Here is a 25,250-nt window from a genome sequence, read left to right on the forward strand (position 1 = left end):
ACTGCAACTCAGTAAGTTAAAAATCAAATGCCTCAGTAGAATACCAATAGAGATACATAAATTCGCACACGAAAGCCAACAATTGTTTACATAAAATTTGGCATACTTCATCAGTCAAAGAATGCAGACTTGCACTTCACCCTCAGACAAGTTAGCAAAAATATAATTCATGACGTTCACAAGAATTCTAGCCATGTCTTTGTCTGATACGATTAAAGAACTTCTAACTTTCCGTTCTCTGAATGAGCTCACCTCTCTTGCTCTTCTCCGATCCTCGCTTGCGGAATATTCCCGTCTTTTCTCGATAAGTTTCTTGGCCTGCTTATAATCTTTTTACCCTCTACCTTCGCTTCTTTAATCATAGTGGCAAGTCAGGTCGAATTCATCAATAGTTTGCTGTACCACCTTAGCAAGCTTTCAAAGCTAGCCCTAATAGGTAGTACTTCCAGCTCTATTCTCCTCGTTTTCCATCAGTATTTTAAGGTAACGCATTTCCATTGCCCAGGATCTTCTTTTTAATTTTGTTATTATGCATTATGAACAGTTGCGATAAATGTGAACTTGTATATGGCCATAAACTATCTGTACCTTTTCATTATTTCGTCTTCTATGTCTCCTTTGTTGTAAGGGTTCGCCCCAAGATATCTATAAGCTAGTTCTATTATTTTGCTGTGTTGAAATTATAATTGCAAGCTTACTTTTATTCTGAACCATTGACAGTTACAAATTATTTACTGTTTACTATTAGTTAGTTTCTGTTCAGTTCATTAATTATTTAACATGTTCTTTATTTGTAGTAAAATTTGATCAATAGTGTTTCATAATTTTTTTCTGATCATGAGCCCAGGGACTTTCATTTTAAATCTGTTTGTTTGTTATTTGTGGTTTTTACTGTTTAAATCACTTGGTAATGTTTTGTAGTACACAAATAAATGCACACAACAATACGAATGCTGTATTTTCTTCTGGAGCAGAGTTATCTGATAAGAAAGCAATTTCAGGTGATACCCATATGGGAGCACAGCTTCACCAGAAATATTTTTTTAATAGTAACAATTATTTGCAAAATAATTTGTATTGTGGTACTGGATTGGATTCCCGGTCTAGGCCTTGAATATTATTTGTTGTTAATATGAGAACTTTATAGTAGAGTATGTTAGCTAATACCATCCACGATACCTAATTGGTAGTTGAACGTAAATCCCGCCTGAAAAAATAGCCATTACTTTACTTTTGATTCCTAATATACTTGTCTTTTTACCAAGTTAGGCTGGTACCTATAACTTCATTGTAGGTAACGGTACCTGGTGGCAGGAACTGTAAGTATATACAATACTCATCATGAATCCTCCAGGTATTCTACATAAAAATTCACCGCAATGTTAACTCCAATTTTCGGAGTAAAATGAAATTTCCTGTAATAATAAAGTAGTTCCTGACACTCTTGATTTTTTTCCAATGAAGAATTTATTCTGTTAGCAAAACAGTTTGCATGATTTCTTTGAACAAGGATTCCACTGGCATTGTGTGGTAAGTTAAGATATTTTGTGTTCTTTTATTTTTTAAAATTAATTTGTATTTTTTTACATTGGCTGGTCCTGCATAAAGAGAGAAAAAAAAAATGGACGATAGTATATTAAAAATGGAGAGAAAAGTCGTCAACAGGCTTTCTATCTCAATCCATTTTTTTGGTGCTTCTTTTTAGAATCCCAACTTTCACAATAAAACCGCATTCGCTAGAATTTTTTGCACCTAACTTCAAACAACATTTTAAATTCAATTTAATTGAACAATTAATATTAAAAACTTCTGTAATTTATTTATAATTTTATTATTAATTGTTAATTATTATTATTAATTGTTTGTATGTAAGGAAAGCTGTCCTTTTATTACTATAAAAAAAACCTTCGCCACAAAATATATTATACCTGATGATGAAATTAGGCGGAAACGTCCTGAAACAAAACAAAGAAAATTATTGTTCATTTAACCCATAGAACATATGAATTTTTTTTTTTTTTTATCTGGCCAGTTTTGGATTTGCGTCCATCATCAGTAGTTGATTCATAAGTTCAGTAAGTGGAATTTAACTTCCATTTATGTTTCTATACTGTCTATGCATTATACTTTTATAACGAAAATAAAAATTATAATTAATTGTCACGATGGCAAGAATTTAGAGACTGCTAACATTGGACTTTAAAGATAAAGAATACTGCATATGTTGTAATAGGTTTAGGGAGTGTGGATGTAATTTGCATTTAGATGCAAATAGAAGGTGACTTTAGATTACTCTTATTATTGAGGGTTCACTGATATACGTAAGTAAATGTTGCCAGTATGGTGATAGCCGATTCTAAAAAACAAAAGAAAGAACTGAACTGTTTCGAAAATAAATATAGCTTTACTAAAAAATATTTTGTTTATTTTCATGTGTACGTAGATGTTTACTCACTCGAATTTTTCCCGTCGTAATTTAGTAATGAAAGTTTCTCGAAACTAGAAATATATACGAAAAAAAATCGCTTCTTGCTCTTCGGTCCAGCGCCTATTCAAGGTTCCTTCTCCAATCTTCATCCAAGATCATTCGCTCCTCTCACCCATCTTCAGACCGTCCTCCTTACCATCCAACCATCTCAAACAGGATCTTCCCCGGCTTCTTACAGTTTTACTTATAATTTCATTCGTGATATTTTAGCCTTCCATCCTTTCTCATGTCCTAGCGATCTCAACCGAACTAATTTTTTGCAAGGTATCAAATTGAGTTGGCTACATTCCTCTTTACTTTTTATATATATCCTCACAGGTTTTTCTCTAGTGGGGCCATAATTTGTCTTAAGACGTTTCTGTTCACTCTCTTTTGTAAGAACCTAAGCGTAGATAACTAAGCGTATCAAGTTTGGCACATAGGGATCTTACTTAGGTTCAGAAATTAAGTACCTTCTAAAGTAATGGAAGAAAGCATTGATCCCCAGCGCAATTTTTACTTCTGTTTTTAAACAGTTGCTCGCAAATAATCACTTTTTTGAACACGCAGGATTTCAGAACGGATATTTCATAAACTCAAAATAAAAGAACCGCTGGATCGCAGTGCAGTAGTAAGGAAAAGCAATCATTAGAAACAGAGCCCACAAACACTTTTTTTTTTATTCGTGAAGAGTAATCAATTATACAGTATGTATTTTGTACAATATAAATAATTGCGTCTAAAAATGCATTCAAAGGTGCTTATGGAAAATATTGAGGGAGGTGTAACGCGCCATTTAAGTCAAATGTTTAACAATACCACCTATAAAATATTTATACGAATTAAATCTGAATTTAAATAGTGAACTTATACAAACATTGTCAGCTATCTTTTAAGAACAAAATCTGTTGCAACAAACGTTAATTACGTGAATTCATTTTGGTAAGAGGAAACTGTATGTGCATTTACAGCAGTCCCCACCTAACGCTTGTCTTTAAACGATGAGACAGGTAACATTTCTGTGAATGAAACCAAAATTCTTTCTTTTATTTATTTTCACTGTAGCTGCTATTAAAGGGTGAGTGAGGCAGTGGGGAAAAAAGTTATGGAACTTTGATGGGATTGGTAATTGCGGAGTCACGTACTAGTTTGTGTCCCGTTCTTGATCAATGGACAGAGATAGAGTCTCGATCTAGAACTATGCTCTAATAGTAAATAGTGTTGGAAGGCGTTACCTGGAACAATTTTACCACCCCCATGAACTGAATGTAACAAGGCGCTACAGCAGTATGTGAGCTAGCAATGATTCCGGGGATTAAAGTACAGGTACGGCGTTCTGTTGAGAACGGTTCTCACGGGCCTTAGGTACTTGTAAACACAACAACTAACAACTACTTGAAGAGTCACAAACAAAGTGAGGGGGTGGGTGTAGGTTAAGAATACAATAGTGTTACTTTCCTAATTAGGACTCCCTGAAAATACCTATTTAGCCCTGAAATATATCAATGTCCAACGATACAGAACTATACTATGAAATTCTCAACTAATGATTTTACCCTATAAGATTCCCCTTCTTAATGCATGGCCACGTTTCATTTCCTTTGTAGGTTTAGTCAGGAAAACTGTGTCAGTTTTAATGAAAGTTGAAACCATTTTCAGTTTGCGTTAATTTTTTTACTTCCCCTACCATCTACGATCGCTGTGATTAAGAACCCTCCAATAAAAACACTGATTTATTAAGTTTTAAAATGGCGTTTAGTTTTAATAATCCCACAAAAATCAATAATGCCCGACAAAAAACTTAATGTCCAACGTAATTTTTCAACTTAGCATAAATCCTAAAAATACAGATGACTTCACTTTAATAACATTATTCGTTCTTTCTTCTTCTTCCTTTGGCGCTGCAGCTCATACAGGACCTTGGCCTTCTTCAGCAGACATTCCCAACCATTTCTGTCCGTGGTTTTCCATTAGAAAGGAACCTCTGATCCTCCACCAGGACTATAAATCACTATTCCGTGAGAAAAATGTTCAAGTTGAAGTGAGGCGTAACTCATGACTTTCTGTCTAAGAAATATGTTACTCTAAATTTCGGCTAGAAAAAAAGTAAAGTAATGCCTATATTTCAGGCGGCTTTACATCCAACTATTAAATTAAGTGACGTGGATGGAGGCGACTAGCAAACATACTTTACTGTAAATTTTTCATATTAAACCATTATCAACCAAAGCCTAGACTGCGGATGTAGGCTAGTACCGCAATACATCTTAGCTTTGAGGGCTCGCCCCTAACCGCTCGTCTATAGTGGCTTCTAAATTTTGGCTTGACATTTCATGTTCATAAATATATGAATATTTCATCTTCATAGTTTTTGGAATCGCAAAATTACTAAAATGCTTTTATAGAAAAGAACTGAATTTTGCTCCTCCGCTTAGATGAAGTTTTCATAAAAATTGACGCATATTAAAGAGCAATTCTTTCAATATGTGTTACGTTTACAAGCTATAAAGAAACCTATCGACCCTATTTTAAAAAAATCACTAAAATATTGGAAAAGCCATTTTCATTGAAATGATACGATCCAGTCAATTTTATTCAAATTTGGAATTTTGAATTCCTTTAAACGGATGATAAAACAGTAAATTATACTAATTTTCTAATATAGCGCTTTCCTCTAAAACTCCCTTAAATTATTTTTTATTGGAAAATGTTTTATTTTATTTTTTTATTTGTGCTACAATCAGCGCGTTAGCGCTATAAGTAACAGTGATACCCGAGTAACAAATGATAAGTTAACGAGTGGAGAAGTTACCCCGTGGTAACACTCCCTAATATTAGATGGTTAGTCACTCTCTTCACTGGTGAGGAGATCACGAGGCCACTGTCTATTAAGTCGTCTTGTCGGGTTGTCAGGAAGAGTTCTAGAAGAAAGATTTTGAGCAAGAGGATTTATATGAGATTGCAGGCTGATGTGGAGTTTTCTGTATCCTGTTTTAGCAACTTCGGTGATAAAAGGAATGTTAAGGTCAGTGTGTATAGTCAGGTTGGAGACATAAAATGGAGCGTGTACAATAGTTCAAAGTATTTCAGATTGAAGAGATTGAATCCTTTGGAGATTGGAGCGTTTGGTTGAACCCCACAGCTCTATTCCATACGCCCAGATGAGTTTCAAAATAGAAGTATAAATCAATCTTTTATTGTCCAGAGAGAGTTTAGATCTATCGTCTAAGAGTCTAGTCGATAGCGTCTGTTCAGTTCTGTAATTTTAATTCTAGTGTGGGGGTTCCAAGAAAGTCTTCGGTCTAGGTAAAGCCCAATGTTTTAAATAAAAGTAAGTACCTCGGAGGGAAAAGGCACCATGTCCATTTTTTCGATTTTCAGATTTTGGCATCATTTTACAAATTTTTTGTTGCTCTTTCTAGAGGTGTAAAGCATTATGTCCTATGTTTAATAATAAGCGATTTATGTATTTTAAAAAGCACTATGATACTTCATTACTTAAGGGTAAAAGGCACTACATGGGCATAAATTTTTTTCACAATGGTGATCAAAATAAAATATTTTAAAATATGGGAGTTAAAGTGGCCATACCAACTATAATAATTACGGTGAGAAGTACAGGAAAGAGTATAACCGGAAAAGTGGAACAAAAAATGAATTTGGAAAAATATCTTCATTTGGCTGCCCTGGAAAATTTACTTTTTGTGACATGGTGCCTTTTCCCTCCGAGGTATAGTCACCAATGACTGCAATAGTCGATTTTTACCGAAACAATTTATCTTCCTGCATGTATACTTTTAGATAAAAGATTTAAAGAAAATCGTTAAAGTCTTTTTAAGGAACCACCAAAAATTTGAAAACGTATATTTAGTAAAATAACACTTTTGATTGGCTGATTTGGCCGAAAAACTTATTGATGACATTCGAATTCGGTAAGAACATGAAATATCAAACAGGAACTTCCTGCACGTAATTGTTTTTAATATACGCTAACCACTCACTTTCAACAAGACTCACTTACATACTCAAACACAGAAATCAATTTGTAAATCTACTTTTTCAAACTCAGGATCTTTTTTGGTGTAAACTCGCAATCGAAAACCTACACAATTGCAACAATTTCTCCTTAGTAAGAATCTGGTGTGCACAGTCACAGGATATCCGTTTGAACGACTAACACTCCAACTATTACAATTAGATTTTCAACCATTAATCAGCTATAAGTGTCATACTTTCATGAATCGTTTAGTTTCTTTACCCATATTTGATAAAATAATAATAATAATATACATATATATATTTTTGGCAACAATTGCATGATTTGCTTATTACAAGAGTCGAAAGTTATTACAATGCAAATCAGCATGCAATAAACGGCCCCCAAAAATCTGAAATCAACGTATTGAATCTCCAGAGTTTAGGGAACCCTCGTAAACTAATTTTTGCCTAATTATTTAAGGAAATTTGCAAAAAAGCAAAACTTAAAATGCTGTAGCGTGAAACTGCGCTTTCATTACACCAATTCTCCTCAAATTTGAAATTACAATAGTTCTCGCTAATTTTTGATCGAAATAAGTGTGTTTAACACCAGTCCTTTCCTAAGAAGTCGAATTCTTGGTTGTGGTTTGTATTGGGCCATTCAAAAGAATCGCTTCTGTTGTTTAATACAATTAGTTGTTGGCCTAATTTCCTGTACCATCGATGTATTGATAATACCTCCCTGGGTGACGCCAGACGCTGACTTCCGTACAATAACCATGGATTTTTATTGGGTTACGCTACCCTCCACAGAATGAAAAGTTATTATTATGGATGTTCAGAGTGATGAGAAAATCGGATGAAACTTTTCCAAAAATATCTCAGAAAATTGAAAAATCCGTTCACTACGTAGTTCTTTCTATTTAGTTCCTTCAAACTTCAGAAATTTCATCACATTCAACCCTTTTTTGTAATATAAGGAACAGGATCGTACGTTCTATTGCAATAATGTAAAAATACTTTAGATTGAAGCCTACCCACCTCTCCAGAAATCATAAAAATTATTCCACCAGCCAAGTTACACTTTTGTGACCACCATAATACGTCGGAACTAATTGTTTCTGAGCAATTTTATCCATATATTTTCAACTTTTTTGAACTCAGAGGACTTCAGAATGGATATTCCTTATGAAAACGCGATATTCAATATTCCAATGCAATACTTTCCTTACCAAGTTTTGCGAGGAATTAAAAATGGTGCATGAATAACTCATTTACGATCCGCCATTTTGGTTATTACTGAGCAGTTCTTGACCAACTACTTATCGCATATTTTATCCTCGTGTATTGTTATTTCATATCAATTTAGATACTGGCAGCAATTGGATCATGGGTATGAAGTAAATTAATGACTATTTTTTTTATGCGGGTTTTACGTTCAACTACCAAATTAGTGGTCGTGGATTGTGACGACTAGCAAACATAATTCACTATAACTTCCTTTTACTTACCATTAAATAAAATCCAACGCCTAGATCGGGAATTGAACTCAATTCCACAATACATCTTAGCTTTGTGGGCCTCTACTCTAACCGCTCGGTTAATGTGACGCCATGGTCTTGGGAATTCCAAAATTAAACGTTTTGAATAATAGGAAAATTATAAATTAGAAATGTAACAAACTGAGAATATGAATTTTTGTAATCTTAATGGATTCTTTTTTCAAAAGATGGGCGCCGGGACCCGTGAGTTTATGACACCCAAACGTTTCTCATTACAAATGGTAATGTCCTGCAATCAAGTAGTTAGATCAGGATAGTTTTGAATTCATTCAAAATATAATGATGGTCAAGTCTGGTAACCAGACACAGGAACATCCTAGAATTTCGTAAAATCTTTGATTATTATTCAGGTCTTTTGTTTTGTTTTTGTTTTTATTGTTTTCTATTCGTAAATGGGAGCCTTTGGAAATTACTTTTAAGAGTATGTAATTAATACGTGAGCGTCCCAAGTATTACAAAAAAATACTTAAATAAAAAGTTAAATAACATGATGAGACTATTTTTCAATGCAATGAAATTTACGTCTTTCTCAAAATGTGGGGTATTATTTCATTAGGTAAACAAAAAAAGGGAAAATTAGATGAATATGAGGTTATTCATGTTGAAGAAGATGGAAGAGCAGTTTGTTGAATCTGAACATTTTTCAAAGAGACTAGAAATGAGAACAAGTGGAACTAGTCTTGAAGGAGGGAGCAAACTGTATGAGGACGATTTAGAGATTTTAGTTGCAGTAGCACCGCCATGGCTTCAAGAAAGAGAGATGGTGATTGGTTGGGAGGCGGAGCCAGCTCTCGCTAGCACGGCCGTCAGAGTGGTGCGTGATGCTGTGCGACCGGAGATCTCTCTCCTACTTGCCAGTCTCTCAGTTGCCCGGTCACGTATCTCTACTTATTTTGAACGTACGGACGAGCGCGCATCTCACAAGGGTGGCCGACATACACGCCACTTCGCTCTTCACTTACACCAGTACGCGCACACTAATACAACAACTAGTGTAATAATACTGCAATATAGACATCATTGTGTTAGTATAGCCATAGATACACACATACGGACACACGAACTCTCCTCATTCTGGACCCGCTGTGAAAGACAAGGACAAAGAGAGTGGGCACGGGTGCTATGCGCTAAGAGGAGTGAGTGAAACAGATAGACTGAGTGTGGGGTGTCAGCCGTGAGCAAGAAAGAAACTGTACAGTAGCACGTTCCGCAGGTAAGTTCTGGGTTCACATCTAGTATCGGAAACTTTAGTTTAGTATGTATATATATATAATAATTTCAATATTAGGAGAACTAGGCAGTAGACTAGAGATTAGTTTGTCTGTTAGTTGTAAGTGTGGTGGCTAGTGTACCAGTGACTTCTGGTCCGATGTTATCAGACTGGTGTCTTAGTGCACCGGTTCAGCATGACTTCTTGTAATCCGTATTTCTGCCATAGGAATATTCCACCATCAGGTAAATATATAAAAATTCAATGACTTCCACCATAGATTTATTATTTATCAGTAACATGTCTTGTATTTAGACATTCCGAGTCATTAAAAGTTCGAAAACTCGTACTTCATTCGCTGGCTTTTAAGTAGTAGTGAATAAACTATGAAGTCATCAGCAGTTTATTTTATTATAATATTGTACTTTTTAGGTTAGGCTTTTTTTGTAAATAAATTTTGAACAACTGGTATTAATGTTATGAAAAAAGAGGCATTCTTAAGACTGACATCATATCTTTGATTGTTGATTTAACTCTTTCCTTAACAATCATAGGAATTTTTAATTTAGAAAAAAAGTTAAGTTTTCCAATCAACACTTCAGTGCATTGATTCACTTTCTCCAATTCAGATTTTTCTTTTTCTTTCTTTACAATGATTATCCTTACTACAGTGTTTGCCCATGGAACGATAAAGTAGCTGTGATAAATCAATGCACGTAAAACTTCTTTTATTCTTTATTTTTTAACGTCCTATCTATTAGTTATTCTCTCTTTTGAAGCAACACCTGGTCTTAAATTTATATGCTAAATTGTGATATCCCCAAATTATTATTTGTTCACTCGTGCAATAAATCATGATTTTTAACGTATAATGTAGTATAATTACCGAAATATTAATAAGATATCCATCTCATTTTATTTTGAGTAGAGAGTAAAGTTCCATTCTATTAAACCCTTCAATTTTAGTTATCATTCCGAAATGCGAAAATTCCAACTTTTTGGTGATAAATGCTCTTTTGCTATCTTATTGAAGAAGCTATTATTGTGAGATCCAAGAAAAACATAGGTGTTTATTACTAACTATAATAATCGTAGACTAATTATCAAAACTTGTCTTTCTTGTCCTGTTGATTAGAATGGCATCTTTAGTACTCACTTGAAATTTTTAAACTGAACAGCTTGCAAATTCTAGTAACTTTATTTAAAAAGTAAACGGACTAGGAAAGGACGTGGTTGATTGGTAATGCGGTGGTATCGCAAATCTTTGACTTTCTAGCAGTGCTGTACCTAGATTGAGTTTTCTATCAACCCTTCCTTTAGGATCGCTATTTAGAGTTGCATCAAAGGCCAGCAGTGCAGTGAGCTAACACCGTACGTCACTGACCTCACATTTGACGCGGCTTTAGAGAAATGAAGTTATATCGAAAACGATTAATAATTTATTGATTTGTATTCCTTTTATTTCTTTACCGAAATTAGACTTGAATGAAAATATTTTTCTAAACTTCTTTTCGAATATTCATACAAGTTGTGCAACTTTAGGACTTTCAGAATTATTTATTAAACTGTAAAAGAGATTTTTTTTCTTCGTTCGTTTTATTACTTATTGTTTTCTTTTGTCGATCTCAAATCTCATTACTTAGCTCTACCTGGAATAACCCTTTTTAGCTTTTTCATGAACTCTCAAAGTAATTTCACAAATGCACCATGTTTTCCCAATTTTCTTTCTTATTTATATTAAAATAAACTGAAATTATTTCTTATTGAAGCATATTAGTAAAAGGCAAAAATAAAATATTAATAAAAATAAAAAAAATAAATCAAACCTTTGTTAGAGTTTGAGAAAAAGTTTGTCCCCTTTCGACTTTTATTCGATTTCACCCTTCTCTTCCAGGACTTCGTTTAGTTGATCGGATAATTGTCGAAATTTTAATGAAGGTTAAACTAATTACTAAGCTACATATTCATCTAGAATGTTGACAAAGAATATTGGCTACTAAAAATTATCAAATTATCGACTAAATATTATAAGAGTGAATACATCCGAAGGTTTTGAAAGTTCAAGGGACATAAGCAAAACGTCATTTATATATTAGAATATACAATATATTTGAAGAGTTGTTTAAAGTTCAATTTAATAATTAATTCTTTTGAAATGAAATGATCTTTGATAGAATCAGAATCCTCAAATTAGTTTGCCTTTGGCGCTCTTTAAGACTAGTCAATTATAAGTAGTTATTTAATTGTAGAGTGGAGTTAACCATAAAACGCCAAGATAATTGTAAAAAAATAAATGTGTTTGAAATCATTAAAAAAACTTTAATAATGACATATATTTCAAGGTACATTGAAGATTTAAAATGGAAAACTTGGGGAAAATTTTAATTTCCTTCTGATGAAAAGTGAGACGCGGCCATTTTCTGAAAGAAAGGAAGTTTGAATGGTCAAAGAAGTAGTTTGCTCGGAAGTTTGTTAACAAAAGTAGTGCAATCTATTATTAACTACCAAAAATAATTCAGGAAATGCGCGTATTGGAAATTCCTGTGTTTAATGCCTCATCTTTGAGGAGAAGAGAAGTCTCTGGATGGTGAAGAGCCGTGGGGAGCTGTTCATTAAAGCTGCATAATGCTGATGGAGAGAAATATATAAAATAGCTGACTGTAGCGACTGCTGGTATAAATTAAGCTGTGTGACTACATTCACTCTTATTATGGTCTTCTGACATAATAGTTATTTCTTGTGACATAATTAATCCATACAAACAATAGAATAATGCAGATTATAAAAGATACGCAACATAAAGTAGAAATATGTTTAAGTTTTATAGTTAACTAAAGAGCACAAATTATTTAATTGCTTGTGAAGAAATAGAAACTTCCTAAACAGCCAAAAGTATATTGACTTTTAAAACATTTTTATTTATAGTAAACACTAGAAATTAAAATCTATGTTAAAACCAAATTTTTCAAAAAACACGTTCATCAAATTTAATTTTACAGCGCGTTTCACAAAAAATTTCATTGGCTTTGATAAATAAACAAATCAAATAAGTTGTGCCTTAAAATCCAATTATCCGCTGAATGACTCAAGAACAAAACGTCTGTAATAAATGCTCTGCCACAGACTATCTCAAAGACTCAGATCTGACTTTGTTTTTATATTTTCTATACTCTTCAGGATAAGAGTAACTTGATTTTGGTACAGAGTTCTCTCTGAAAGTGACCGTTTTTATGAAGGCCACTTGAAGTTCATGAGGTCTGCGAGCGAAATATCTCGGCACTTCATTAATTGAAGCACTGTCTGTAAATCTTTACTGAGGAGTTAGTGCCCCAAATTTTGCTCAAGACTAGTGCAACCTTAAGATTTGTTTGTTTTTTTGTTTACTTACCATATTAGCTGAGGAAGATTTGAATGCAAAATTTACATCAAATATTTTGGATTTTATTTTATACTGAGATTCAGGTGAGCGTTCTGACCATTTATTTAATTGTCAAAACAAAACAAAATATTTTAACTCTACATTAAATGTAGTCAGCTAGCTATTCTGTTTCCTCCATGAAATAGATGAAGTCGCTGTTTTAATATTTTTATTTATAAAAGTAGCGTTTTCTTTACTTTAAATCTAGCAATAAAAAATCACCAGCATCTTCTTGGTTTGTTATTTTTTGAAAATTCTTTTTAAAAATTTATATTTACAGTATTCCGCAGTAATAATGCAAGATTAAGAATTCAATCGAGTTATTTAATGCAATTGAGTTTTCAAATGCTTTTGTTAATCGATTTGATCCAGTGTAATGCTGGTTTTGCTAATGCAATGAAATGTATTTAATATGGGTGCTTTTCAACGTTATGCTTTTCCGTACAGTTTTCAACAATCAACCTTTATACGTCGCACCGAACAGTTTTAAAACCACGCTTCAGTCCAAATTTGTATTCTTTGACGATCGGAATCTTCTCCACGCTCTGTTTTTCCTCAATACAAACTCATTTTCCGTCTTACAGAGCTAAGGAGTTTACATTCGCAAAGAAGAATTTAGAGCACAACTTGGGTGCAGCACGTTGAACATTTCTTTAGAGCTAAACTCTGTGAATGTAAACCTATTAGAGTTTCTTTTAAATCCGAAGTTCTTTGCTTCTAGACGTTCGCAAGAGTTGACTGGTGTTTAATAAAACGTATTATTTTCGTAACCCATAAAAATTCTAATTTTTTTATCCTTTCCTTATTTATACACAATAATTTACAGTTTTAAAATTCACGGATGTTTAATTTTAAAGAATCGTCACTAATAAACTAATGAAATGTTTGCACTTTTTACTTCTTTCAGTTACTTTAAAAAAAAAAAAAATTATAAATACAACTCGATGAAAGTTTTTATCTTTCTAACAATGAATTCAATTATATTACTATCCTAAAATGTGGTAAATTATTTATGTGATTTATCACGTTTATTTAGAACTGGAATAAAATAAATAATTAAGTTTGTTAATAAAAGTTATAGTAAGAAACTGGCCCTCAGACAGTTGCTGAGTGGACAAGGTCCTTCTCTAAAACAGTGGCGATCTCACAAGGTCGTATATACAAATAATCTTTTTCATAGTTAATACAGAATAGTATGTATCGCGGTGGTGTTATATGACTGGTTTTTACCACTCAATAAATATTACTATTCAGTGCGATAGTATTGAAATCCGTGTAGCATGCTGTGAGCATTTTATTTGTTTGTCTAATTTGAATATCATTTCATTCAATATGGATCGTCTAATTGAAGATAATCTTCAGGTCAGTGATATCTTGTTTTAATTAATTTTGGCCACCTCTTCTTGCAAGCATTGTCAAGATAAATGATTAAATACTTAAAATGGTGAAGGAGAAAAATAATATAATCAAGAATATGTCAAAAATTGATGTGAAATTATTTCTTGTTCAATTTGTCATCTTTTAGTTCTCTCGTAGTAAAGGTAAATTTAATTAAAAGTACAATATCTTAAACTAATCAAGTGACAGTTTTAACGAATGGTATTTTCGCAAGCCGATTGATCCCAAATTTGAAGATAAGGAATTGTTGATAAACGGTACGTTGAACTTGGCAAGACTCCCAGTTTGTATATTTTAATGAGCAACTATAGATACGATAAGTTAAATTAGAGGAATTACCGCATAAGAAGAAAAACTTTTCCCAATATATAAACTTTATTTGAAAATTAAGTTTATATATTATTTGGAATGGATTATGGTTTATGTACCTTCGGGTAACATGTTTTTCCGGGATGAGTGAGGCTCTCGGGTAGTAATAACATGCTAACCTTCTGGAAAGGGTAACCAATCCTGGACTTCGTATTCTTCATCCACATGGAGGGAATATTTATTTAGTCTCGCACATCCTCCACTCCATCTTTAAAACAGGAGAAGATAAAATCTAATAATGCTCTTCACCTTAGCGCTCTCTCGATGAAGATTGTCACTCTGTTCCAGCGGTCTTTGGGGGTAAGCTTTATTCCGAGGATGCTCTCGGCATCTCACAAAATCTCATGCCCCAGTCTTTGCCTTTCGGTCATCCTCCTACCGCATAAGTTTTCTCTTCTTAAATCTAATCGTATTGTCTATATAGAAACCGTACTACCCGGAGGCCGAAAGTATAAATATCTCAACAATTTCTTTTTCATTATTGTATATTTATTACTAAATAAATGTCTTTATTGAACTTTTAGTGCATCATCATCTTAGTTTTTGTCACGTATAATTTATCATAACTTAAGGTATTTTGTTTGCTCCTCTTTCTAGATTTAAGTCTATTCTCCATTTTGTCCACTTAGTACATTGAAACGTTCGAACCTACCCCTGAACCTAAAACAGGAATAAACTGCTACTTGCTCTAATAGCTAGACGATCTAAACAACTTTGGTTCAACAATAACTATTACTTAATACTAATAATAATAATACTACTTAATAATATCCATTATTATTGGAGAATAAGTCGCCAATTTTTTTTTTTTTAGTATACCCATTTTGAGCAAATTTAGCACAAATTTTCTTAAATACCCATCTCAATAAAAAAATATTATTTGAAAAAGTTGTACAGAAAGATTAACCAAAGACTTTGTGCCGGAAGAGTTAATTGTTTACGAAGTCTCAGTCTGTTTGGATAAGTAAGAAGTTAACTAAATTTCTCTTTATAATTACCTTTTAGGAATTAACTATTTACTCAAGATTATCTAACTAAATCCCAGTAACAAGCATTTAGAAAATGTCAAACTACTTTAGCTTGTTTTGAGAAGGAAATTTTAGATTCGTTCAATTTTAAAATTGAGATTTCATTATATAATTTTTAAGGCTCCCAAAATTAAAAGTAAACAAACGTTTCAAGGAAAAACATTTTCGCTTAAAGTAGGACAATGATCTTTAGTCTACTGAGATAATGCTCTTCATTGTCTGATTGTGAAACGAAGAGGTATAAGCAGAGAAGATCTAGGGATGCGTTGTCTGTACTCGGACCCAGGACTACCCAGTTCATCGTACCGAGTTACCTACCCATTTTTTTTCTACTCAGTGGATTTGTTCGTGGGTTTGTAGTAAATATCTCAAAAACGAAACAAAAACAAAAATCCTGACATCATTCGTGAAACTTGAAAAAGAACTCAAAGAATATTGAAGGGGAAATTTTTTTCATTAAAACATTGACAGAATTCTTTTTTCCTTAAAAAAGTGGTTATACCGGAACAAGTTTTAGAGGGAAAGGCTTATCATATATTGAATTCATTTTAAATCTTAATATCCGCAGCCATTTTAATGCTACCAAAGACAAATTGACTTCTTATAAATGTCTAATTTGGAAGAAAACCAATGTTTAGATTGTAATAATTAGGTTTAAAAAGAGTAGTATAGTATTTTCTTTTTTATATTTAAATTTTCTTCTACATTTTCATTCTTTATGTGCATAAAATTTTAATTTCTTAAAATTTGTCGAATTTTAGATTTTCTAGCTAAGAGAGTGAGAAACAAATAAGCAGAATAATAAATAAATAGATACAAAAAATAAAACTTACTTTTCAAAATAAGATTATTGTCATCATCTTAAAACAGATTAATATGTGCTCAGTGGAAGGCCTAGAAAGCTTGGAAGTAACAATAACGATCATCATTTTACTAACTGTGAACAATGGCGAGATATTGTAGTTTCAAAGTGAGAAGGAAGCTGTTTCGCGAGAAGATACTGCGATAACAGTTCCCACGCGAGGAGATGCGGGCCTTTAGACTCTTCATCTCCTTCTTATCACACTATTGATGTTATTGTAACGAACCTTCCCACCTAGATCACATCAGAAATTGTTATATTTGGTACTAGTTGTGACATATTAATTATTTAATGTATAAAATAAAAACTGTGATATGAATGAGATGATTTAGCGGCTGTTTCAAATAAATTCCTCTTCAAAAAATTTATTATTAACGTGATAAAACCTAAGAAAAACAGAAAAAGCCTTAGGATCGTGTTTTGTGTCTTCGTGGAAAGGTTTTATTCGCTTATTCCTTATTTATAAGGATATAATCGTTTAATTTTTAAAACGGCGTCTTTTTTCTGTATTTAATAGGTCAGAATTGTATAGAATGAATTAATTACAGCATTCAATAAAAATACTTTTAGATCTCAAAGCTTGGCTTGGAACATGCCCTAATTGCAGCTTCCGAAAAGCGCTGACGTTAATATTAATTAACAGTTTCATTTTTCGTGCGCGCAGACCGGATACAATTCCAGTAAAGTGTTATCTAAATTTAAATCTTAAATTTCTAAATTAAGTGCAACATATTTTGGCGCTAAAGAGAAGTTCCTACCCTTCACGAACTTCTTCTGTTCTGGCACCGTGTGAAGAAGAAGAAGAAACGGGAAATGAAAACTATAGAACCCATAACTGTGCTTATATTTTTAGGCAGGCCTAACGTCTAACCTCCAAATTAGAGCGATGGCGGATGTGCGTTATTCATTAAATTCCATATTAAATAAAATTTTGGCTTATCACGAATTCATCTAAAACCATAAAATCAGTGGATTTTCAATTTGGAAATAATTTTTATCAAAACTTATTTAAACCAGTTAAATTTTCATGCTATAAAAATGGAGAATTCCTACGTGACTTTTTATTGATTTTAATTCATTTTTTCAAACGACATCAACCATCCTTTGAGCGAATTAGTGCTTTAAAGAAAGCAGCCGATGTTGAACAATGGTTGGCTTTTCTTTGCAGAGTTTAGCAGTTTACTCACTATTCATGTCATCCGCATGTATTAAGGGATAACTCAAGTCAATGATTTTATACGTATCCTTGGCTGTGAAATCACATGGAAGTAAGCAAATTTTACGTATCTTAGTAAGCAACTTCACCATTTCCTTTCTTAATGCACTTCAATTCGCCATCCTATGTTCTTTTTATTAATAAAATCACTAATAATCTTTTGCTACTGATAAATCAGAAGTAAGTAAGAGTTTCGAGAACGAAGAACACTGTTAGGCCAAACAGAGGGCTACCTCATTGTTTGTTACTCCTGTTAAAGATCTTTGTACGAGATTCTAAGATTTGAGCAAGAAGTAATTTGTCCAATGTTCTCCAAAGGAAACATCAATTTGCTGGGTCTTGATGAGCGATAAACTAATTGCTTAGCATCAGTTTCCGTGGTGGTGAGTTTTACCCCTAGACTCAAAGCTTTGGAACTTAATAAAAATTGTGTAAATAGCTTCTTTGTGTTTTCTTTTTGACAAAAATAGCTGAATTATATTAATTTATTAATTAATTTGTTTTCATCTCTTCCAACAAGATAACAAGATATTTTTATTAATTATTTTTGCATAGTTAGTGAAAAAATACAACTGTTGACAGGTGATTCTTGTGAATGCTGGTAAAGTGGTGTTTTGTGTGTTCTTAAATGATTGAATACTCTTGGTATTAATTGATATGTATTAATACTAATTGTTTCAATATTTATCAATATTTATTAGTCGAATATTGTTTAATGTATCAAAAATTTAATTGAAGCTTTTTTCTAATTGTTCTATGTAATATATATCGTAAAAGTTATGTCAAATTAGATAAATTTCTCTGCACTCGCACCTAAGGAAAGAACGTAACGATTCTCTAACGATAGTTGTTACTGTTGCCTGTATTTTATTTAGGCACTATATCGCAGAAGGTTGATGTTGCACATCATTGAGGAAGTGTATTCACTTAGTAACACAATATGATTGTAAAAAGGGTCAAGTATAAAAAAGGGGAGATAGTGCATGTGTTAGTAGAGGGAAGGGGTGGAGGAAAGGGGCGTGGCCTCAGGACCCCAGGATCGATCTACTATGCCGAGTATCATCAAAGTTGCTCTCAGTGAGTCCCTACCACCTGGCAATGTTAGTATCAACCAATCAGATACCTCTATCTACTACCCTCAAAGTAGAAAACTAGAGTACCAAAGAGGGTTGATTTTGTACATCTGCTACCACAAGATAGTGCCCATCGTCTATCGTCTGCGTAATAATTATGTAGCTATATAGAATATAATTCTAGTGTAAATACAACTGCAGTCTCTATGAAAAGAGAGATTTAATGGCAGACATTAACATAAAATTACAAAATAAATAAATACAACTTTATCCGAACAGATGAAGAAATCTAACCACAATAATGTTACCCAACATGTGATTGATTTAAAAAAATTTATTTAGTGGAGCTTCTAATAAAGGTTGTCTGTAATTTACAACATAAAGAAGTTAGAACCTTATATTTTACTTTTAGGCTTGTACAACTTAGGCACCTATTTGATAATTCCTAAAAAAGATTGCAACAGAAGTTTGAAGTTAACAAGATCTATTTAACAAGAATTTGTCCGTAAAAATTCCTCAATGAAAGTGTGGCTCTAAGTATTCTAAGTTTGTAGGAAATCGTTGATCGGATTTGAGTAAATTCCAAAAACTAAGAAATTTAATCTTAAATGCGTACATCCGTTTAACTATTTTGGACACTTGTCGTTCTAGATTGTAATCTAATTTGGAAAAAAAACCTTTTACAACTGAAATGAATATGATACTTGTGGCAGATCGCTCTTGTTATTCTGCCCAAATCAATTTTACACTAAAATGTGGTTTTACAAACGGTCTTATTCTTTGAATTTCCTCTGATATTTTTAATGAAACTTTAATGGACTCAAAAATCTATTTTTCCTTACTTTTCTTTTTTAAATAAATAACATTTCGATTTTCAATTTATTAAACGCTTATTCTCTGTTGAACATTTCTACTTCAAAATGCCTTCCTCTTTTATTTACTCATCATAATAGTTTTTGTTTAGATAACTTGATGAACTAGAATATTTAGGTTGATATTTTACTCTTATTTTATATAACAAAAATATTTCTAACATTCATTCCTGTGGTAGTTTTTATTTATGGCTACCTTTACATTATAGTACAGTATGTTTGCTTTAGTTTACTCACTCTATGACACCTAATTTGATAACTGATCGTAAAACCCGGCTGAAAAATTAAGAATTACTTTACTTTTTACTTTACATAAAGTAAATTTTTGAGAATAAACGAGAGAACTTAATATAATAAATAAAGTTATTAAGTGGCAGGACGATTTACGGGTAAACTGTATTTGATAATAAATAAATGTAATTTATTTATTTGTTATTTTACTTTTTACTGTCACTAGCTCACACAAACATACGCTAAGAAGAAAAATAAGGAATCCCTTGACTTGATTTATTACATGAAATCTAATAATGATTACATGAAATCTAATAATGGAATAGGAATAGAATTTATTACAGATGTTTATTTAATAATTAGAAGATGGGCAACTAAAAACTTGTTTACTATCTCATTTGCAAATAATCTGAGAGGTAAAAGCTGCAAAAAGCTTCTATTTTGCGTGAGGAAAATATTGAATAAATATTTTGTGTATTGTTTATGAGGTTGTCTCATTGCTGTATTTATTATATATAAACAGAAACAGGTTGACACAAATTCCATGTATTTTTACTTATTTACAAATATCTAAATTATATTTATAAAACATGGATTGTTAAATTATTAGTGTTTATAAAGTTATAATTTAAAAATGAGCACGAAAAATCTTACAAAAAAAAAAAAATGTACATATTTATTTTTTGTTTTATAAATTAAACCAAGGTTAATCTCAAATTTTTCCATTATCTTGCCTTGTTTGATGGAGAACATATTTATAATGCCCAATATTATGGAACTTAAAGGAACAGTAAATAAAAAATATATACATATGTTGCAGATCACACGTAAATAGTGAATTAGAGCAGATATTTGAATGAATGTAAATTAAATTACGGAAAACTTTCTTTCCTGTTTAATCCGCACTATACACACAAGTTGGAACGGCGAAGTCGTGGGTAAAAAGGAAGCATTCTGGCGATACGTGCAACTGCACAACTGGGTTCTCAAAAATCAATAAGCTCACTACATACTCGTTGTGCGGGTCTAGCTAACATAGAACGCCGTTCTCACTTCAAACTCGTTCTTCTAAGCATAATAGTCAGATTTTAGTATTGGATTTTCTTAGTTATATTTCCTAAATGATGTTCATTATCAACTAAGGCAATGTTAGAATAGAATCGCTATATACTTATGCTTATCGTTTCTCCATTTCCTAAAAGACAATAAGGAAATTGAATTTAAACCCTTCGACTACCAATCCGTGTACTATCTGCATAATATTCTCGATAACTTACAGAATTTTACCTATTTTTTATAGTTCTCTTTTCTCTTTCTTCTTCTCAAGAGATAACCTCGAAATCCTATATAACAGCATTGTGCGTTGCAAGAACATAGGTGTTGAATGCAGCAAGGTCTTAAGTGTAGATTATAACTGTCCGGCAGGACATTTGTATAAAAGTTGAACGTCAAAAATTTTAAAAAAAATAGGATGTTTCAGACAACTGACTCCGGAGTTACTCCATCCTTGATAACTCGTCGAATACTTTTGGTCAGATTTATTTTTCTCTCAACTTTTCTGTTCCATTGAAATGGTTATTATTTCGTTCAAGTAAAGAGGTTTCTTGATAGAGTCAAGTATGTAGAAGAGTCCGCGTGTCATATTGTGACGAAAACGGAAGCTATGTCCTGAGATACTGCCGTACATTGTTTCCGTTCAAATCCGCACACTTTTCAGTTATTTGTAATAAGTAGTTTTTGAGCTGAAGAATATGATTTCCAAACTGAATTCCAAGCCGAATTGGTGAGAAGGTATAATTAAATATATATTTAGCCAGATGTGTTTGTAGTCACGTTATTTTGAACTTTTCAAAAACTTTAGCGAAAGTTTTTGTCATTGGTTACTCTCCAAAATGAGGATTGTCTCTACAAATGCCTACGTATTCTTTAAATTTATCAAATCTTATGTGATCTAATGCCCGTTTAGTAGGTCTATCGGTTTTACCATATACTCTGGATCTAATGAACGTTGCCAAATTCTGAGGGTCTCTCATTGTCTCAGATCAGCTGCAATATATTTGCAAAAAAAAAAGGTCTTCTTGTTAACGTAGTCGGGTCTGTTTACGGTTAATGCGTCATTTCAGGTTTACAGTGTCAGGTAAAAACGTTCAATGGTTCAAAAGTGAAGACTTTTGATTCTCAAAACAGTCGCAAACTTTATAATGCCATCTAGTACTTCGCTAAAAGTTCCCAAACAAGTTTCAAAATAATTTTATTAAAGGTGTGAGATTAAAAAATAAACGACACGCTTGTATGTTCGAAAGTCTAATAGAAACAAATTTTCTATGATTTAACTGTACTTTTTCTTTTGAATTTTCTCTAACTACTAAGCTCTTGAGGGGACAGGCAAGATTCTGTATTTTATGAGCAATGGCAGATATTAATTCACTACTTTTGAGGAAATATTAATCTTTGTGATTTGAACATTGAAACTTATTTCTGATTTACAAATGAAGTCTTCGTCGAGAGATTATACAAATCGAAAGCAAATTAAAGTGTAATTTAATAATGTTTAAAATCAACTTCACTTCGCAATATCTGTTCATAACAACTTGCTTATGTACTTTTGATTTGAAAAACATGCATAGCTCAACTATGCTAACAGATTAGTGGTCACAAATCACAAATCTATTGTGACGTCTAATGAAAGTTTGGAAGTCTAAAACAAAAATGAGCAGCTTCGCCATTCCAATTGTCGTGACCATTTCATTAATTAGCCAATTATCTCTTGTAGATTTTGTGCTTAAATTCATATCAATAGATTTTAAGATTCAGCAGCTTTTTGCAACATGTAACTTCCAATTAATGATTAAGGAATTGCTTTATAGTTATGAAGACTCCCTTAACTTGTAAATTATATATAAGAAATAGATTGATCCTTTTTGACCTTTTTAGTCCTCATGACCAAAGTGTTTGTAACTACAACTTTTTGAATAGTATTTCATTCAGAATTAATTAAACAAATTTAAAAAATATATATAAATAGTTTATTCAAAAATGTATCCGAATAGGAAGTCCGTAAGACTGAATAAGCGCTTTATGGTGGATTATTATTGGTGGAGAGCGCCCTTGTAACTTATTAGGGGACGTCGGTCAGGGTGCATATATTATTGGGCCATAAATCTGTAAACCTTTTGGGCAGCGAATGATAAGAACGCTCTTCTAAATAAATGTGGAAGCCTAGAGTCCAGATCTATAGCCAACTTAAAATATTATATTGACGCACTCGCAGAAAACTTAGGCTTGATATTTTGTTAAACTGGAAATCATTAGGCAAACTAGAAAAGACCCATTAACAGGATGATTGAATAATTGAATTAAGTGACCAGTTTTATCAATTATATGCAATATCTTAAATAAAATATTTTTTTATTCCCCTTGAAAAAATTATTCAGTGAAAGTGCACTTTAGGGGAACACATTTTTCAAAAGCAACATATTGAAATCTTTGACATAAGTGGGTTAGAGTTGAACAGTGATAGTTAAAATGAAATGTAAAATTCATCTTTCTGCATTTGTGAATTAAGCTAATCACAAACACGAAGGGATGTGCACGCTGATCAAACTACTCTTACGCAATCAAGGACTCTAAAATCATATATTTTAAGGCAAAATTTGCGGTAGATAATTTGACCGATGCAATAATTTCTCTTACAATTGGTAAGTAAAGAAAAAATGGCTGAATTATTAAAGAATTATTCGCATAACGTTAAAAAACGAGAAATGAAGGTCTATAGTGAATAAAAAACAGACTTAACTCATGATAGCTTGCAGCCCTTTCTATCAAATAGAGCCTAAAATACAGAAGCAACAAAAAAGACAAACTATCTATTTGATGGGCTATGTATGCTAATCAGTTGGTGAGAAGTCAAATGAAAGTCGAAAAGAGGAAAAAACATTTAAAACTCTACTATTGCAGTAAAACACACTGTAACTGGAGAATGATGGATGTTCTACGGATAATAACATCGGGATGGGAGGATGGAAAGAAATTTGTAAGATAGACCAACAGGGAGAAAGCAGCGTTGCTAGGACATCAGTTTGAACCCACCGGTCCTACCCCAGAACAAGGACAAATTCCCCTTGATAGCTGTAAGTCACGATTTTTCACTCCCCTATACTTTCTTTTACTTCATCTCTTAGGTCTCATTTTTTTTTTTTTTTTAGCAAACAGTCTGCACCGTCTCCTCTTCAATCAGAAAACTTGGGGAAGGCAAGCATTTTACTTTCTTCGGCAAAACGTAATGACGAGCAAAACTGTTTTTCTATGATGATTCACAGTTGAACCCATTGACGCCAACATGATGTAATCATACTGCGGATTACTTATGTCACTAAAAGATTTAAAGAAAATCATAGTTTTTTTGGGAGAAGCAACATTTAGAAACCTCTTTATCTTTTAGCAGGAGATGTTTCTGAAGGTGTAAACTAGTCTCCTGCAAGTATGAAAAAGAAACATTTACCACAGAACAGAGTTGAGGAATTCAAGCCTAACAAGAAGGTGCCTACATCTTTCTACAAGTATTTAGGGTTGTAGATAGATAGATGGAGACGATTATTACATCATATTTGGACGATGGCATATTTGCAGACTGTCGAGTTGGTATTATACATTGTTTCTACATTTGAAAAATGATTTTTTTTTTTTTTTTTTTTTAATTTATTTGCTATTCACAATCTACAAAGAATAAAATTCGTAATAAGTGAATACGATAAAAGAAGTTGAAAATTTAAATATAACTAAAAGAAAACAGAAGAAAAACACTGTTTACAACTCAAAATTAGAACTGAGACGTTTACTGTACAGAGAAAACGATATCTTTCACAAACAATGGCAATAAAAAGACGATAGTAAATGAAATTAATGAAAATAATAATTATACTCAAAATAAATTAATTATTTTTTGAAAAAATGATTTTTTTTTTTGTTTATAAAAATTTAAGATCTGTCCTTCAAACAACGTTTTATTAATTTATTATTGAAATTGAATTCTTCGATCATAAAAATTTTCTGTATTTCAACGCCGTTTTGGCAAAGCCATGTAGCGCCGCTAATTTTGTGGAATCTTAAAACAAAACAAGAATCTGATTTCCTTATTTTTGGTTGAGGAAAAGTCAGTCTATATGACGGTGACTTAAGCATTTTGTCCTTGTGATAAGCATTATGCGTTCCTTTATTATGCAAATTAAATTAACGTTAGACATACCATTCTCTTGTTAAAGATAATGCTCATACTCTTTGGAGTCAAGCAAAATGATGGAAACTTAGAATAATAGTGAATATACGCTTACAAACTTGCTGGATGATATACATATATTGTTACAGATACATATTGCAGTACAGTTTGAGCGTACTTAGCAATTGTTCCAACAATTAAAGAACTTATTTTTGCTCCTTAATATGTTTACGTTCTTCCGTAGACATGGGCATTCTAGCTCGATACAGCCAGTTTGATTTGTAATTTTGAACTTTAAATAATGTGAATGATGATCAACTTTAAAATAGCAATGTGAAGGTACTTGTATTA

General features: G+C 32.3%; 1 protein-coding gene across 4 annotated transcripts in view; it reads left to right on the forward strand.

Moving 5' to 3' along the window:
* The first annotated feature begins 8,828 nt into the window (after positions 1–8,828).
* Positions 8,829–25,250, forward strand: part of LOC141455877 (single-minded homolog 1-like) — a 70,238-nt gene continuing 53,816 nt past the window's right edge. For 2 of the 4 annotated variants that reach the window (XM_074131339.1, XM_074131344.1), the window contains exon 1: positions 13,720–13,997. In XM_074131339.1, the coding sequence (XP_073987440.1) occupies positions 13,851–13,997 (147 nt within the window). In that variant the 5' untranslated portion in view covers positions 13,720–13,850. The other 2 variants (XM_074131363.1, XM_074131372.1) reach the window with 2 other exon arrangements.

Source organism: Rhodnius prolixus, unplaced genomic scaffold (genome assembly GCF_049639745.1).
Source record: "Rhodnius prolixus isolate KJV_2025 unplaced genomic scaffold, Rpr scaffold_1, whole genome shotgun sequence".
Classification (NCBI taxonomy): Eukaryota; Metazoa; Arthropoda; class Insecta; order Hemiptera; family Reduviidae; genus Rhodnius; species Rhodnius prolixus.